Below are 16177 nucleotides of genomic sequence, written 5' to 3' on the forward strand. Positions count from 1 at the left end.
AAAAAAAAAAAAAACAAAAAAATCAAAATAAGCGGATAAAAGGAAAAGAATTTAAAAAAATAAGATTTGAAAGATATCTGAAAAGACCCAATAAGGCCAGGAGTGATATTAGTCTAAAAAAATTATACTGCAATATCCCGGTCACTTGTTGGAAGCAGCTCCAATCTGCAATCTGGCTCTAAGCTCTTGCACCTGATACAAAGATAGAGCCCAGCCAGCTAAATTATTCATTGTGTCCTTAAGATTAAAAAAGAAAAGAGGAGGGAGTGGGGAAGGGAAAAAGGCATTTACTCAGAACTGTTCCAGTAGAAGTGAAGCTTCTCTCCTGAGCCTCCTTAAAGAAGGCATGATATATATATATATCAGTTGCTTTTCTAGATTATATAGTTCTAGAAGGTTTTCATTTTTACCTATATTATCTCTTTCTGATTCACCCCTAATAGCTAGGATCAATTAAATTAAGAGTTTTTCGGTTAACAAAGTAAGGGACTGTTATGCATGGAGGGGTAGGTTGTAAATGATTGTCTGCTTTTAGGACAGGTGGGCATACGGATAGGCCTTCATTACAGAGGTTAAAAGGAGGCTTTTGCAAAAGACAAAAACAAGCTTTCTTTAAATAGAGAACATTGAAACGAAAATGCTCCACTCCCAATATAAAACCCTGGAGTTTCCACGTCCTCTAGTCCTAAATGGTCGGGAGAAGCAAAAAAAGGAATCTGGAGAAGGAAGAGGGTAAGAATCCTTAAAGGAGGTTTCCACAGGCAGTTGGCCAAAATACAAAGGTGAGCCGTCACTGGGGGCTCCAGGCTGTGGCTACAGGGCAGAGGATGCTTTTGAGACCACGTTCAGTGGCTCACGCCTGCAAGCCTCACACTTTGGGAGGCAGAGGTGGGAGGATCGCTTCACCCCAGGAGTTCAAGACCAGCCTGGGCAACATGGTGAGATCCCGGCTCTATTTAAAAAACACAAAAATTAGCAGGCATGGTGGCCTTTGTACCTGTAGTTCCAGCCACTCTGGAGTCTGGGGTGGGAGGACCCCTTGCACCCAAGAGGTGGAGGCTGCAGGAGTCACGATTGTACCACTGCACTCAAGCTTGGGCAATAGAGTGAGACCCTGCCTCTAAAAGAAAAAAAAGTCTTTCAGGTGATAACTTGATGTTTTATGATCATGTGGGGATGGCTGGTTTTTATCACGAATGAGCCTAAAACTTCGAACACAGTGTTACTTTTGGCAGTCCGCGTGGGCGTGTTTCCGCCAGGACCTCTGTCACACATTCACCCACCCTGGTGCACTCACCTTGTTAAGCCACTTGAGCCCTGGGATCGTGTTGGAGTTTATCTGCTCCTCCAGCCACGGGCGCATACGCATCCTTTCCACCGGCATGGTGCCCTTGCGGGAGAGAAACACAGTGTCAGGCGCTGGTGCCGCTCACTGCGGTGTCTGCGCTGCAGAGCTCTACACCCCGCGTGACCTTTCCTTCTCTCCCGTCCTGGGGCTGGGGACTCGGAGGTGGGGGCTGGTGCACGCGGGGGCTGTGCCCTAGAGCCGCCTGTGCAAGCTCAGCCCTGGCACTGGCCAGGGGGCAATCTGGGGACACAGGACGGTCCAGGCCTGCCCTCCGCTGGGAGGGTCCTGTGAGCACTGGAGGCCAGGACCCGCACTCCTCCCCCGGACTTTGCCCCCCTGCCCTGGCCTGCTTTGAGGCGTCGGTTGCCCAGGGGCCCCGTGTTGACAAGGCCTTCGGGGACTCTTCTTCCAATAGCCGCGGAGTGGGCAGAGAAGCAGCTGTGGGACAGTGTTATGATTTCAAGCCATTCATCCTGAGAATCTCGGTTCTACCAACGCTTCCAGCCCCCATGTTGACACTGAAGCTAAAGGAATCCGTTCATCTGGCATTCCCAAAGTTTTCCACCAGCTACCCGTCCCTCCCGACTTTCCTTCCAGAGCTCCCCCACGCCCTGCACGGGTCTCTTTGCTTTTGCTTTCACCCGAGGACAATCTCTCACCCAAATATCTTTCTTCAATGCCAGCCTCCCCTCTGACCTCACACCATCCTCTTTTCCTTTAACTTCCTTTCCCTTTGAAAGTCATTTTCACGGTCGGACCACCCTTCCTCTTCCAGTCCACACAATGCCCCCAGCGGCTTCCAGATTCCTAAGATAGACTTCCGCTTGTCAATCAGAACAGACCCAGAGGGGAGTCAGTAACAAAGTACCTTCCACAGCGTCCCCCACTCATCTTCACCCTATCCGTGCCTGCATTTACATCTAATCTGGGGTCCAAAAGCAAAGACAGTGTGGATACAGGCCTCCCTTTTTTTTTTTAATTATTTTTTCAAAGGGAGTTTCGCTCTTGTTGCCCAGGCTGGAGCGCAGTGGTGCAATCTTGGCTCACTGCAACCTCCACCTCCCAGGTTCAAGCAATTCTCCTGCCTCAGCCTGCCGAATAGCTGGGATTACAGATGCCCACCACCACACCCTGCTAATTTTTTGTATTTTTAGTAGAGATGGGGTTTCACCATATTGGCCAGGTTGGTCTCGAACTCCTGACCGCAGGTGATCCACCTGCCTCGGCCTCCCAAAGTGCTGGGATTACAGGCGTGAGCCACCACGCCCGGCCCGCCTCCATTCCATAGGACCTCACAGACAGTGTGACACTGTAATCCTCTTTCAATCCTGATGTGTCCGTTCATTTCCTCCGAAACTGAGCTCTGAAAATTCTCTGCATTGGAACTTGGCTGATGTCTCAATAACTCTCCTCCGGCTTGCCCCGGACTTCCTCTCTCCTCTCCTCCCTGCGCCCAGAACATGCCAGAGTACAAGCATCCTTCCATGGCCCGCTGGGCCTCACCCTGCGCCTGCAGGAGCCCCCAGCCTTTTCCTTGTAGGCCTCCCGCAGTCTGGCTCACCGGCTGCTGCAGACACCTCCTGCTCTGTGCTCATCCCATGCCCTCTGCTCGTCATTCCCCGGCCTTGCCAGTCCTATCTGTCCTCTAAGACCCAGCCTCCTCCTCCTCCACAAGGGCTTCCCAGACCATTCCCGCCTAAATCAGTCCCTCCGCCTCCAGCTCCTGACACTCACTCATCTATACGCTCCTCTGAAAAATCAAACATTGCTTTAAGGCAGTTGGGTCTTTCATCTTATCCCGTTTTACCTATACACTTCTCAGCAGTGTACACTCCACTCTCTCTTCCTAACCAAATTTAAGTTCTACTGGAGGAAGAGCATCACCTTGTTTTTGGAGGCAGGGTCTCACTCTGTCACCCAGACAGGAGTGCAGTGGCGTGATCATGGCTCACTGCAGCCTCAACCTCCTGGGCGCAAGCGATTTTCCCACCTCAGCCTCCCGAGTAGCTGGGACTACAGGTGTGAGCCATCACGCCCAGCTAATGTTTTAAAATGTTTGCAGACATGGGGTCTCCCTATGTTGCCCAGGCTGGTCTCAAACTCCTGGGCTCAAGCAATCCTCCCACCTCAGCCTCCCAAAGTGCTGGGATTACAGATGTGAGCTCCCATGCTCTGCCCTCTTTCTAGGTCTTTTGCTAGTCCTACAAAGTCCAAATGTTGCCTTCCACGTAGGAAACGCTCGCTACAAGGCCCAGGCCAGCTCTGAAGATCACCTAGGTGGGGTGCCATCAGAGGCTGGCCTCATCCACTCATATGGAGGCTCCAGCCACCATTCTTTGAGACAGAAACAGGAAGCTTCGAGGTCTTTCACAAGGACGTGGAATGGCCTCAAGGAGTTGCAGAGACTGCTGCTCTTGGTCTCACCCATTCATTTGTTCATCCACCCATTCAAAGATCATGTATTGAGAATGATGCTCCAGGAACGGGGAAAGATGACATTCCCTGCCGGAACTCCCAATCTAACAGGACACTGGAAAGAAAGGAATTACCATGCCCCACGAAAAGTCCTGGGTACAAGATGATAAAAATGAGTTTCCGGGCTGGGCGCAGTGGCTCACGCCTGTAATCCCAAAACTTTAGGGGTCAAGGCGGGTGCATCATGAGGTCAGGAGTTCAAGACCAGCCTGGACAAGATGGTGAAACTCTGTATCTACTAAAAATTCAAAAAGTTATCCAGGCATGGTGGCGGGTGTCTGTAATCCCAGTTACTTGGGAGGCTAAGGCAGAGTGTCGCTTGAACCCAGGAAGCGGAGGTTGCAGTGAGCCGAGATTGTGCCATGGCACTCCCGCCTAGGAAACAGAGCGAGACGCCATCTCAACAACAACAAAAAGAGTTCAGAAGAGTCTGGGGAGCACCAGGGAAGGCTGAGCACAGAGAAGTGCGATGGTGACCCCACAAAGGCTCGCCCTGCAAGAGACAGATGCCAGTCCTCCCAACCGCCTGACCCTCAGATCCGCTGTGCGTGGTCTCTAACGCTGCAGCTGAACCTGAGTCGAGCAATATGGAAACGCGAGAGGCGTATGTAAGTGCCCTGCTTCCAGCTAGTACTCAGAATAATATCGTATCTCCTCCATTATCTTTCTCACAAATAGCCCAGTTGGGAAAAAAAAAAAAAATGGTCGAAACTACAACAGTTCAAAAAGCCATATGGTATGGTTCCTGTCAGGTGCCCCTCCACCAGCCCACAGTGGTCCCTGTTCTTATGTTATGTGATGGCTTTTCAAGTGCACACAGATGGGAATCCCTCTGAAAGAGAATGAAGGGGAGGAAGGCAGCAAATCACACTGCCATGTGTGTACCTATGCAACAATCTTGCATGTTCTTCACATGTACCCCAAAACCTAAAATGCAATAAAAAATACATAAATAAATAAAAGAGAATGAAGATCGTTTTTAAACTGAAACAGTAGTTGGAAAAGTCCATTGTCAGGTGAAGCAAAGCACCAAGACGAGAAACCCAATTTTCTGTCTTTAAAACTAAAGCCTGTGTGGGAAGACACGTTCCATCCGCACTGTGGATGAACTGTTTCAGGTGCAACCATTTTTTTTTCCAACTGGGTTATTTGTGAGAAAGATAATCGAGGAGATACAATATTATTCTGAGTACTAGCTGGAACTCTGTATCTGTGAATTTGCCTACTCGCTAAAATATACCCATAACCCCCAATACACAGATGCGTTTGTGGTCACTCGCGGACGTGTGCTGAATTTGAGTCATCTGATGCATGTCTTCCCAGCGGGGGCTGAACAAGGCCACACTCTGCCTTCCCGCTCGTGCTCTCCCGTGGCAAACAAGTGTCCTTTGCACAGTCCACAGAGTGCGACATTTTTCTTCACATCGTTGTGCTTTTTGTTGGTAACTCTGCTGTTTCAAATGGCGCCCAGGCATTGTGCCAAAGTGCCTTCCCGGGTTCCTAAGAACCAGAAGGCGATGATGTGCCTTACGGGGAAAACTCATATATCAGATAAGCTTTGCTCAGGCGTGCATTATAGCGCTGTGAGTTCCATGCTAACCAATCAACAAGAAATATTACAGAGGGTGTCTTTAAACAGAAACACGTAAGACGAGGATATACAATGATCAGTTGACAAAATGTGACCAGAAGCTTGCAGGAACCTGATGTCCTTATAAGGTGTGAAGTGTGGGCAGGGGCACACACAGAATGCCGCCACGTGAAGACACAGACACACAGGGAGGATGGGCACGTGAAGCCAGGGGCAAGAGACTGCAGGGAGGCTGCTGCAGCCGACCATGCCTGGAGCCACCAGAAGCTGGGAGAGACAAAGACAGATTATTCTCCCCGGGAGCCTTGAGGCAGAGCAGAGCGCCGCTGGTGCCTCGATTTGCCAGAATTGTGATGGGATAAATTTCCGTTGTGTTAAAGCCACTTGTTATGGCAGCTCTGAGCAGCTAGCAGAGAAGGGAGAGCTGCAAAGTCCCCAAGGCAAGGTGGCCCGTGTGGAAGGCAGTCAGTGACAGGGAGGGCCCAGAGACCCGGCTGACCCAGAAGACCATGCCTAGGATTCTGGTCATGACCATGACCCAAGACTGAAGAGGAAACCGAAGGATTTTAGCAAGAGAACGATGTGGTCAGTTTGCCCAACAGTAAAGGAAGGAGCTGACTGTGAAGTCGGACCAGCCCTCCACCAACTTGAATGCACACGGGAATCCCAAGTCCGTGGATTCTAGGCGACCCCTGTGGTCTGCGTCTCTGACAAGCCCCTCGGGCCTTGGGTCACACTCAGAGAAGCAAAGCTCTAGAGTCCCCTTATCTCCCCTGCTCAGTCTCCCAGCTCTCCCGCGCTCCTGCAGTCTGCTCATTTTGGCCATTCCGATAGACTTCTCTGTTGGACCACGTTGCCAGGCTTGCCGGCTGGGTCCATTCCTCGCTTATGCACTGTGCCCGTCTGGTAAGGAGGCAGCTCCGGCAAACCTCAAACTTACTAGAAAAGTTCATCATCCTAAATCAGGACTGTTATTAATTGTAAGTAAACTTTTAGAAAAAGTAAAAACTCAAACAGGTATTTTATCAGAGAAAAAAAAAACGTAAAAAGGGCTATACTTATGTCAGGTTTTGTCGGTTTGGGTTTTGTTTGTAGCTAGGACATCTCCAATGAGACTCCGTGAAAAGCTCACGCAGTCATACGAAAGCCCCTCTCCGCAACTTGATCTTCTCCCCAACCCATCTCCCACAGCCTGGGCAGGCAGTGGATTAGCAGTGTGCTTGCCACGCGACCCAGTACAAAAAGTTTGCCATTTGATGTAGATTGCTCATGACTACCAGAGGACTGAGGACTGAAAAGAAAGATGCTTACTCGGTATGTGTCATCTAGCTTCCATTACTGAAAGTCAAGGTGACACACTGGGCTTTCTGTAAGGCAAGCCTCCCACAGGCACTAACAGCCAGGCCGTGTGAACCTTGAACAGAGTTAGAGAAGGCAGGTAACTGACGGCATGACACAGAGACTGACTGTGTTTGTCTAAGAGAACCAAAATGCACAGGAATCAGGACAGCTGGGTCACAGCCCTGACTCTGCCATTGCTGGTGTGTGTCCTTGGGCCAATCACTCCGTCTTTCTGGTCCACACTTTGAACATCTAGAAAAATAGGACGTTTTAGGCCGTGCGCAGTGGCTCACGCCTGTAATCCCAATACTTTAGGAGGCCGAGGCAGGCGGATCACGATGTCAAGAGATCGAGACCATCCTGGCCAACATGATGAAACCCTGTCTCTACTAAAGATACAAAAATTAGCTGGGTGTGGTGGCACATGCCTGTAGTCCCAGCTATTCAGGAGGCTGAGGCAGGAGAATCGCTTGAATCCAGGAGGCGGAAGGTGCAGTGAGCCGAGATCATGCCGCTGCACTCCAGCCTGGCCACAGAGCAAGACTCCATCTCATAAAAAAGAAAAAAAAAAAAGAAAAAAAGAAAGAAAAGAAGAGAAAAATGAGACGTTTTAAACTGATGATTTCTGCAGTTATCCATGATAGGATAAATTGTAATCTTTTTTGTAAGCTGCTTTTCTTGTACATCAGCTTGTTTACGGTTCTACAAACGTAATATACAAGCAACCTGTATATTAAAGTAAGTAAAAGTTTCAAACCATCTACCCTGCAGCCTGACAAAAGGCACTTTGTAAAATCCCCTGTCATTACACCTTTGAGATTTGAGGTTGGGACTGGCTTCAAAAACGTGGCATCTGGCTACAAGTCAATTCAGCTTATGGTGGTTACTGAAATATCACTGGTGCCAAGCCTGCTATACAAAGGCATGCAAGCTATTCATTGTGATTCACAAGACATGAGTGATCCCCCATGAAGTTGGCAGTACTATGGCCGTGATTGGTGCTATGGACAGTGAGACTGAATTTTCACCTAAATAACTGTATTTTGGTTCTTGGAATAGTAATAGCAATGGTTATCATTAACAGAGCACTTACTATATGCCAGGCATTAAAACTAGGGTTTTCTTGCTAGGTGTGGTGGTACACACCTGTAGTTTCAGCTACTTGGGAGGCTGAGGTGGGAGAATCAGTTGAGCCCAGGAGTTGGAGACTGCAGTGAGCTATGATCACACCACTGCACTCCAGCCTGGGTGGCAGAAAGAGATCCTGTCTCTAAAAATAAAAAAATAAAAAACCTAGGGTTTTCTACAAGTTTTGTCTTTAACTCTTATAACCCTAGGATGTACGGACTTTATTATCTTTTATTACCTGCTAGTAAGTGCAGACCCAAAACTCTCATTTGAGTTCAGGCCTATCTAACATGAAAAGCCCAGGCTTATGAGTTATGATGACCTCTTACTGTTCTACTCACCGAGACTTCCCAAACTTCTCTCTGTCTTGAACTCTACTGACACAGTCATCTCCCTAAAATACCACTTTACTCATGTCAATTCCCTGTTCCAGAGGCTTCTAAGTGTGCCTGCTGCATTTAAGGTAATAAATTTCTTACTTGAGACGGGGGTGGTGCTTCTGGTAATGGCACAATAGGTAATTCAGACCTGACTCCCATGCTGAATAACTAAGAAACTTGGACAAAATATATTTTCTAAATCCATTTAAATGCATCAGACAGCTAACAAAATAGTTAAAAGTTAGGGGGGCAAGATCTGGGAGAACCAGAAACCCAGGAAGGTGTATCTGACATTTAGGGCTGTGTAATCCTAGTTCAGAAACTGGGCAGAGCTTCTGACACACTCAGGTAACTGAGGAGACAAAAACTGAAGATCGGGACCCAGCCAGGAAAACGGGTTCCTGGAAACACCCCCACAAGCTTTGTAAGTAATACAACTAAGTAGAAATAAACCAACATCAAAGGCTGAGGCCCAGCTTTGAATCACCTCAACCCTGATCAAACAAAAACGACCGGAACTACTGAAAGTAAATATAAATCCTATCTTGAGGAACATAACATTATCCTAGGATTTATATTATGTCTGGAGCTCTTCATGAAGCATCACCAGCATTCAATTAATATAGCTAGGAGTATGAAGATAAAATCCAACAAAATGGAAAACCAAGGGAAATAGCAGACAGTAGAGACAGACGCACAGGGACACACACACAGGTCTCACAAAGAGATAATGGACATACAGATACCAAACAGATATGTGTTCATGTGCAGTCTCTAAGTATCTATGCTGATGAACCAAAAGGCAGATCAGAAGAAATACACAGAAAGAAGCAGTGAGAGGCAAAAGTGGGAAAATGGAGAAAAGAATATAAAATCCGTAGGGGAACCACTGCAAAGGTCTAAAACGTGAGCAATTCAGCCTTCCATAAAGACAAGAGGAAAAATGAGGCAGAAGCAATATTGGAAGAGATCATGACCAATTCTATTCCAAACTCAGATTTAAAAATTGCTACAAACCCCAAATGGACAAATGCAAATAAAACCATACCTGGGCGCATTGTAGTACACTTACTGAAAGCCAAAAACATAAGGAAAAATCATAAAAACAGCCAGGGAAAGAAACACGTTCATCACCTTTTAAACACACACACACACACCCCACCAATCTGTAAACAGCTTACAGTGACTATCAACAGAAGCAATGGAAGGCAGAAGACAATGGAAAGATGTCTTTAAAGTGCTGAAAGAACATAGCTGCCATTTAAACATGTTATACCCAGAGAATACTTCAAGAAGGTAGATGAAATAAAGGCATTTTCACTCAGATTAAAACTAGAGACTTCTCCACCTGTGGAGCCACAGTTCATGAGTTCACGGTGGCAGAGTCGTGGGAGACAGTTCAACACGGGGCAAGAGCGAGGGCAAAGTGATGGGAACTGAGTCGCTGACAGGGCTTCGATCCGAGTGCCACAGAGCCTGACCCCTGCAGGGCTCCACTCCTTTTCTTTTGCAGCTATATCATTTCTAAAAGCGGCTCTTGTCACCAGTAGCCCTCCTACGTAGCCATGTGCCCTCCCCTCTTTTTTCTTTTTTAAACGGAGTCTCGCTCTGTCGCCAGGCTGGAGTGCAGTGGCACGATCTTGGCTCACTGCAACCTCTGCCTCCTGGGTTCAAGTGATTCTCCTGCCTCAGCCTCCCGAGTAGCTGGGACTACAGACGTGCATCACCATGCCCAGCTAATTTTTGTATTTTTAATAGACACAGGTTTTCACCATGTTGGCTAGGATGGTCTCAATCTCACACACTCGTGATCCACCCACCTCGGCCTCCCAAAGTGCTGGGATTACAGGCGTGAGCCGCCGCGCCAGGCCATGCCCTCCCCTCTTATCAAGCTACAGATATTTTACCCTTCCAACAAAAGCGAGCTTCAATGTGTTTTCACGTATTAAACCTTCTCTCTCAATGCTCACCACCAGCACCGGCACTCTTGCCCTGTGGCACGTGTTTTCTTGGTACCCAGACAGGCAAGTGGATCAGCAAATATTTATATTATTACAAGGAACTGTGCTGAGTGCTGTGGGGATTCAAAGATGGGTAAGACATGATCACTACCCTCAAGGAACGAATAAGTTAACTGAGGATGTGAGAGATCAATCACATAAAGCCAACTAATAATCCTATAATTATAATAATAAAAGATTATGCAATAAAGATCACGAGGTAGTGTCTTATTGCCAACTAAGTTAGCTAGTTCATAAGGAATACATAAATCATTATTAAATGGGCTTGTAAGGGAAAGCTTTATGGTAAAGGAAGATTTTAATGGATAGGGAGGTGCTGTCTAGGCAGGGCGAACGTGGCACGTGAGCCAGGCAAGGTAAAAGGTTGGTATCAGCAGCCAAAGCAGGACTGAAGATGTGTTTGCTGGCGTGGGCAGAGCAAACGTCTTATGCACCAACATGGGTGTCTTCAGAGGAGTCATGGGTGTGTGAGAAGAAAGCACTGAGTATTTCACATCAATCATCTTTAACTCTCATAACAGCTCTGACCAGTTAAATACTAGTATCCCCATTTTATTGTTTCATTTATTTTTGAGACAGGCTCTCACTCTGTCACCCAGACTAGAGTGCAGTGGTGCAATCCTAGCTCACTGTCGTCTTGACTTCCTGGGATCACGAGATCCTCACACCTCAGCCTCTCAAGTACCCAGGATGTATCCACTAGGCCCAGCTAATTTTTTAAATATTTTTGTAGAAAGAAGGGTCTCACTACCTATGTTGCCCAGGTTGGTCTCAAACTCCTAGACTCAAGCGATCCTCCTACTTCGACCTCCCAAAGTGCTAAGGTTAGAGGCATAAGCCACCATGCCCAGCCTATTATCCTCATTTTAGAGAGGAGGAAAAGCATAGCCAAAAAAGGCAGCCCCCACAAAAAATAAAAGGAAGAAATAAGAAAGAAAAGAAAACGTCCAAGTCACCGTTCCTCTAGATGAGGCACCAGGATTTGAACCTTGGGGCATCTCGGATGCCCAGCTAGAGTCTGAGCCTGTTTATGCAGGCTGCTAAGGACTTCTGAGTGCCTGACTTGGGAGAAGCCATGCTTCAGCTTCATGAGCCATGCAGCACTCTACACAGAGCCAAATGGAAGAAAGGAGGTGGGTTAGAAACTGCCGCCCTGGCTCAGGACTGCGGCAACAGGCATGTACAAAACCCAAAACACACACGCGATGATGCATGTACAGGAATCTAACAGCAGTGTTTAGTAGTAACTGTTCCTGGGCACATGATAGTCTTTTCCCAAATGCAAGTTCCTCTTGCAAGTTCCTCATCACGACTTTTGGGTGCTTTTTCAGCAAAACTAAGAATTTCCGTGAAAGTTATATGACTTGAGAGAAAGCTGGAGTTCGAAATTGAATCATCATGATCATCTCCATCGTTATCACCATTCCAGCCCTTCCTAGGACCCCGACCCTCAGCCAAATGCCTTTCATGCTTATTTCATTTAATCTTCCAACAAGCCACACGAGGCAGAGTAATCTCCTCCATTCCACAGACGAGGAAATGAAGCTCCTTACAAACCTCCACTTACAGCCATTAAGTGGTAAAGCAAACACTCAGATCTAGATCTGACTCCAAAGAATATTCCAGAAACCTCTAGACCAGTGTTTCACAAGTCTCTGGTAACAACCCATTGGAGGGTCGTGGAATCAGTTTACTGCATTGAGATTAGCACTTTTAATTTTAATTTACAATATGATAGGATGGAAAACGAGAGAGCACCCAAAAAAGTGAAGTAAGCATTGTTTTATGAAACGTCTGCTCCCATTTAATGTTGCACTGCATTATATTAAGACTGGTACTGGGGTCGAAGGGTATAAAGAGCATTGCATTAGGCTGCACTGCCTCCCGAGGGTGTGTGTGCACTTGGCTGGTAGAGAACGGGAGGGGGCATTGTGGGAAGCAGAATGCAGGAAAGGAGGATATGTGAAAACAAGGAGAAGCAGACCCTAAGAGCTGTCCTGACTGCTAAGAGGTAGAAATAAAATGTACAAGAGGAGCTTCATGGCATGCGCTGGGCAAGAAAATAGCATGTTCAGGGCAAAGATAACAGGACCTTGTATATTACAGACGTGCCCTGGGACCTTCCCATGTGGCCGTGCTTGATTCTACTCTGCCTGCACCATCCAAATCAATCTCCAGACTCTGGCGGGACCTTGAAGGCCAAAGTCAGCCATTGCCTGTCCTGAAATCAGAAAGACGTTTAACGTTTGGATGGAGGGCCAGACACAGAAAAAGGCATGCCTGAGTGTACACACTATCTGCACCAACGCACAACTGATTCTTGTAAGTTCTGCTGAACTGTAGAAAAGTTACTAAGCAATGGAAGTCAACTATACCATATCCATTGTATCACTGACATAATCCTCGTGTCATGCAATTATTGTTTTATTTTCTTGAACTGAAAAAGATACATGTGATAGATCCCTTTAAGAATGGGAGTCTCCAGCCAGCTTTCCCCATTCGGTTTTAAGCAATTCAACCACGAATTCTCCGACCACGTAGATTTTTCAGGATGAATGATGGGGCAGGACTCCTACTCCAAACACATCATAACCCTGTTCATACCACCATCCCACAACTGCCTTGCAATGCTATGACCTTAAAACTTTAAAAAAGCAAGGGCGGGGGGCGGGGCTGGGGACTTTAAAAAATCCCCGGCCCTGCTCTAATGAAACAAGAACCGAGAATTTTTTTTATTATCCTGGAGTAATTCCGATAAGCAATTAAGTATGAAAATCACTGTTATTTAGTATCCATCAACCCAAAGGAATTCAGATTCCAGATGTTTTAATAAACATCTCCATTGAGTCATGGGAAAACAGGAGGCCAATGGTGAAGAGGTTTCATCATTAATGGACTATAAACCTATACGAAATTAAAAGTCTACAATGCTTTTAAATACCACAAAACTAGTTTCCCAGGCTGAAAGTCATCAAGATTATAGTTTTACATATTTGCCATGCTATGCACAATTTTCCTATTAGGAGTGTTTTCTGTATCCTTTTGAAGTTATTCTTGTAGCTATAGCTACTTTATAAAATTTACCTTGTCTCTGACCACAGACTCCTCTGGAACCTGAAACAGTGTGATTTTTACAGTGTGATGCCTCACAATGCCATGTGAGGCATCACAACCACAATCGAACAAACTGACTTAGGGCCTCTATGTGTGTGTACAAAAGCCACCTGTCTATCACTGGTTCTTGGCTCTGCAGATGACCCAGTGGTCACTTTAGAAAACAGTTCTCAATGCAGCCGAACAAGAACAGCAGATCTTCATCCAGAGATCAAGCCTCAAAAATACATGCAACATGTTACGTTCACCCACATGTGTGCTATTCTGAGAAAGGCCCCCACAAGCTCTCAAAGGGCAGTTCCCTAGGCAGATGTAAGAGGCACAGTGCAAGAACATGAATGGGAAAGCAGCTAGACCTCTCTGCTGACACTTTCTTGACTTCCTGGCTCAGTAGCCATTTCCCTGGCCCTCCCACCCTTTGCCACGTCAGCCACTAAGGGGTGCAGTCTCCATCCATCGGACCATCCCTGTTACCCACGGCTCCTTCCATGCTCCCGCTGCGGCCCATTCGGAGGCTTCTCCGCTCTGTCCTGAGCTGCTGCAGCATCCCCGTCCTGGCCACCCTCCTTCCAACCCACTTCCACATTCCACACGGTGGAGGCCAATGCTTCCCGCGTGTCTGCTGGATGAGTACAAGACTGTGTAGACCTATACATTAACATGGGCAGCAACATTAACGTGGGATTCCAGCTCCAGAGGCCTCCCGCCCCCCTCCCTAGAATGCCCATTCCCTGGCCCCATTCTCCTTCCCACCGAGTGGCCTGACCACTATCCCACTACAAATGGGCCTCATGCCTGCCTCTTGTTTGCCCACACTGCAAACATTCATGACAGGCTGGAGAACCTCACAACAGATGGATGGCCAATCGCCTCATCTGAGCTCTCGGAGCCTCTGCAGATCTTTTTTGCTCCGGTTCCCATTTTCCATGGGTGCAATTTCAGATCCCCCCGGGCCTCCTGCTTCACAGCGGAAAGAGATCTACGAGGCTTGTTCTGAATGTCTACCTCCCTTCCTCTTCACACTCATCTGAGTGTGACCTTTTTCCCGTTCTTACACTGGATGGACAGGAAGGGGCCACTCTGTAACAGCCAAGATGTGGATATCTGAGGAGAGATACTGAGAGTGTTGGCGCCTACGGAGTCTGAGATCTATGGGATATCCAAAAAGCGGTGTCGGCTGGGCTATTAGAGGTATGAGGCTGGAGCTCAGGAGAAAGGTCCAGCCCCGAGACGTCCAGCCATGCCTTTGGAAGACGGTTCAAATACCATCTCTTCCACAATGCCTCGCGTGACCAATACAAGACACATACATGCCCCCGTCCCTTGAAGGCATAAATCTCACTGCCTCTAACAGTGAGTCAGCACCCATCTTACACTGTCCCAAAGTCACCAGTTCATTGTTACATGCTTTAATCCACTGATGCCAATGCTCCTTTTGGGCTGGAAATCCATTTACTATGTAGGCCTAAGCAGTCTTGTACTCTGCACCCAGAAAACACCCAGTGGGTGTAGGCCAGCACCATCCAGTAGCCATTTTGCAATAGTTTACCTGTTATTTATCAGGGCAGTCAACAAGGCAGCTCTTGAACACCTGAAATGTGGCTACCATGAATGAGGAAAACTTTGCCATCAAAGATGGAAACGGTTTCAAGGCCAGTTCTAATCTTTCCAAATCACAGTCAGTGGTCAGGTGTCTGGAAAGAAAACACCTGCTTGTGACACCCCTGTAGAGTTCCTGACACTGAAACTGCTCTGTTTTGAGAAAAACTTAGTTTTAAATGCCCGATGCACACTCTGTAAGCTTAATCACCTTTGGAACACAACCCGTTGGTAAGCAGGGGAGCTTCTGTGTGAGAAACTGCCTGATCCAAGTCTAGACCTGCAAACCCTTGAAAATGATACCAGCTGGCAAGCAGGGAGTGTCCCAAGTACCAGGATTCTGTCAATATACTGCACCTTGAGGGTACTGACAAGAGCTGAGGAGTATTAGGTGCTTAACAGTGTTAGGTACATTCTAAGCACGTGAGGAGGATAAGCTCACCTGATTCATGGCATCCCAAGAAGGTGGGTACTACTGTGGTCCCCGCTTTAGAGATTAAGAAACTGAGGCACATAAGGTTAAGTAACTTCCCTAGGTCACAGAGCTACTGAGTGGTAGAACTCATATTTGAACTGGAGTCGTAGGCCCTTTGGATGTGAGGCTTACACAGGCAGGACAAACTGGGGTTCACATCAAGAGGTAGAGAGGGCCCCATACCTCCGTCTGACCTGACATCTGCACTGGAAGCCTGTGTGGAAGGGGACACAGCCAGGGCCACAAGATCCCCGCAGCCTGGCAAGCACCGTTCCAGCTCTGAGCTGGCCCTGGTGCACAGGAAGCAGTTTCCCAGCCTCCTTCATGCAGCCCCTTTTAAAGTCACGCTTCCTGCCCCATTTAATACTTTCCTGGCCAGTGGGCATCCACAAAACATGCTGCGTTTCCTGGCCAACCAGAGCCTTCCTTTTGTCATCTGGAGTAGGAAAGCACTCCCATACTCCAAAATAAAGATACTTGCCCACGCTCCACCCCTTCACCTCCATGCTGTCTTTAAGAAAACAACAAGAGAGAACCAGAGGGGCTTTTTCCTTGCTTTGCATCACTGGGGTGTATTCTCCAGTTGTTTCATTTTAGTTGCTGCTTCCGCCATAAAGCAGGGTCACCTGGGTGCTTACAGGGTCTTTGGAAGGCATAAGGGGAGGAAACTGTGTCCTGACCATCCCATTACTGATTAACCTGCAG

General features: G+C 47.5%; 1 protein-coding gene across 3 annotated transcripts in view; it reads right to left on the bottom strand.

Moving 5' to 3' along the window:
• IRF2 (interferon regulatory factor 2) overlaps positions 1-16177 on the bottom strand; it is an 89443-nt gene that overhangs the window by 40053 nt on the left and 33213 nt on the right. For 2 of the 3 annotated variants that reach the window (XM_017506896.1, XM_017506897.2), the window contains exon 2: positions 1298-1390. In XM_017506896.1, the coding sequence (XP_017362385.1) occupies positions 1298-1384 (87 nt within the window). In that variant the 5' untranslated portion in view covers positions 1385-1390. Of the gene's footprint in view, positions 1-1297; positions 1391-1472; positions 1478-13405; positions 13418-16177 lie in introns of those variants that run through there. The other variant, XM_037730838.1, reaches the window with a different exon arrangement.

Source organism: Cebus imitator, unplaced genomic scaffold (genome assembly GCF_001604975.1).
Source record: "Cebus imitator isolate Cc_AM_T3 unplaced genomic scaffold, Cebus_imitator-1.0 Scaffold365, whole genome shotgun sequence".
NCBI lineage: Eukaryota > Metazoa > Chordata > Mammalia > Primates > Cebidae > Cebus > Cebus imitator.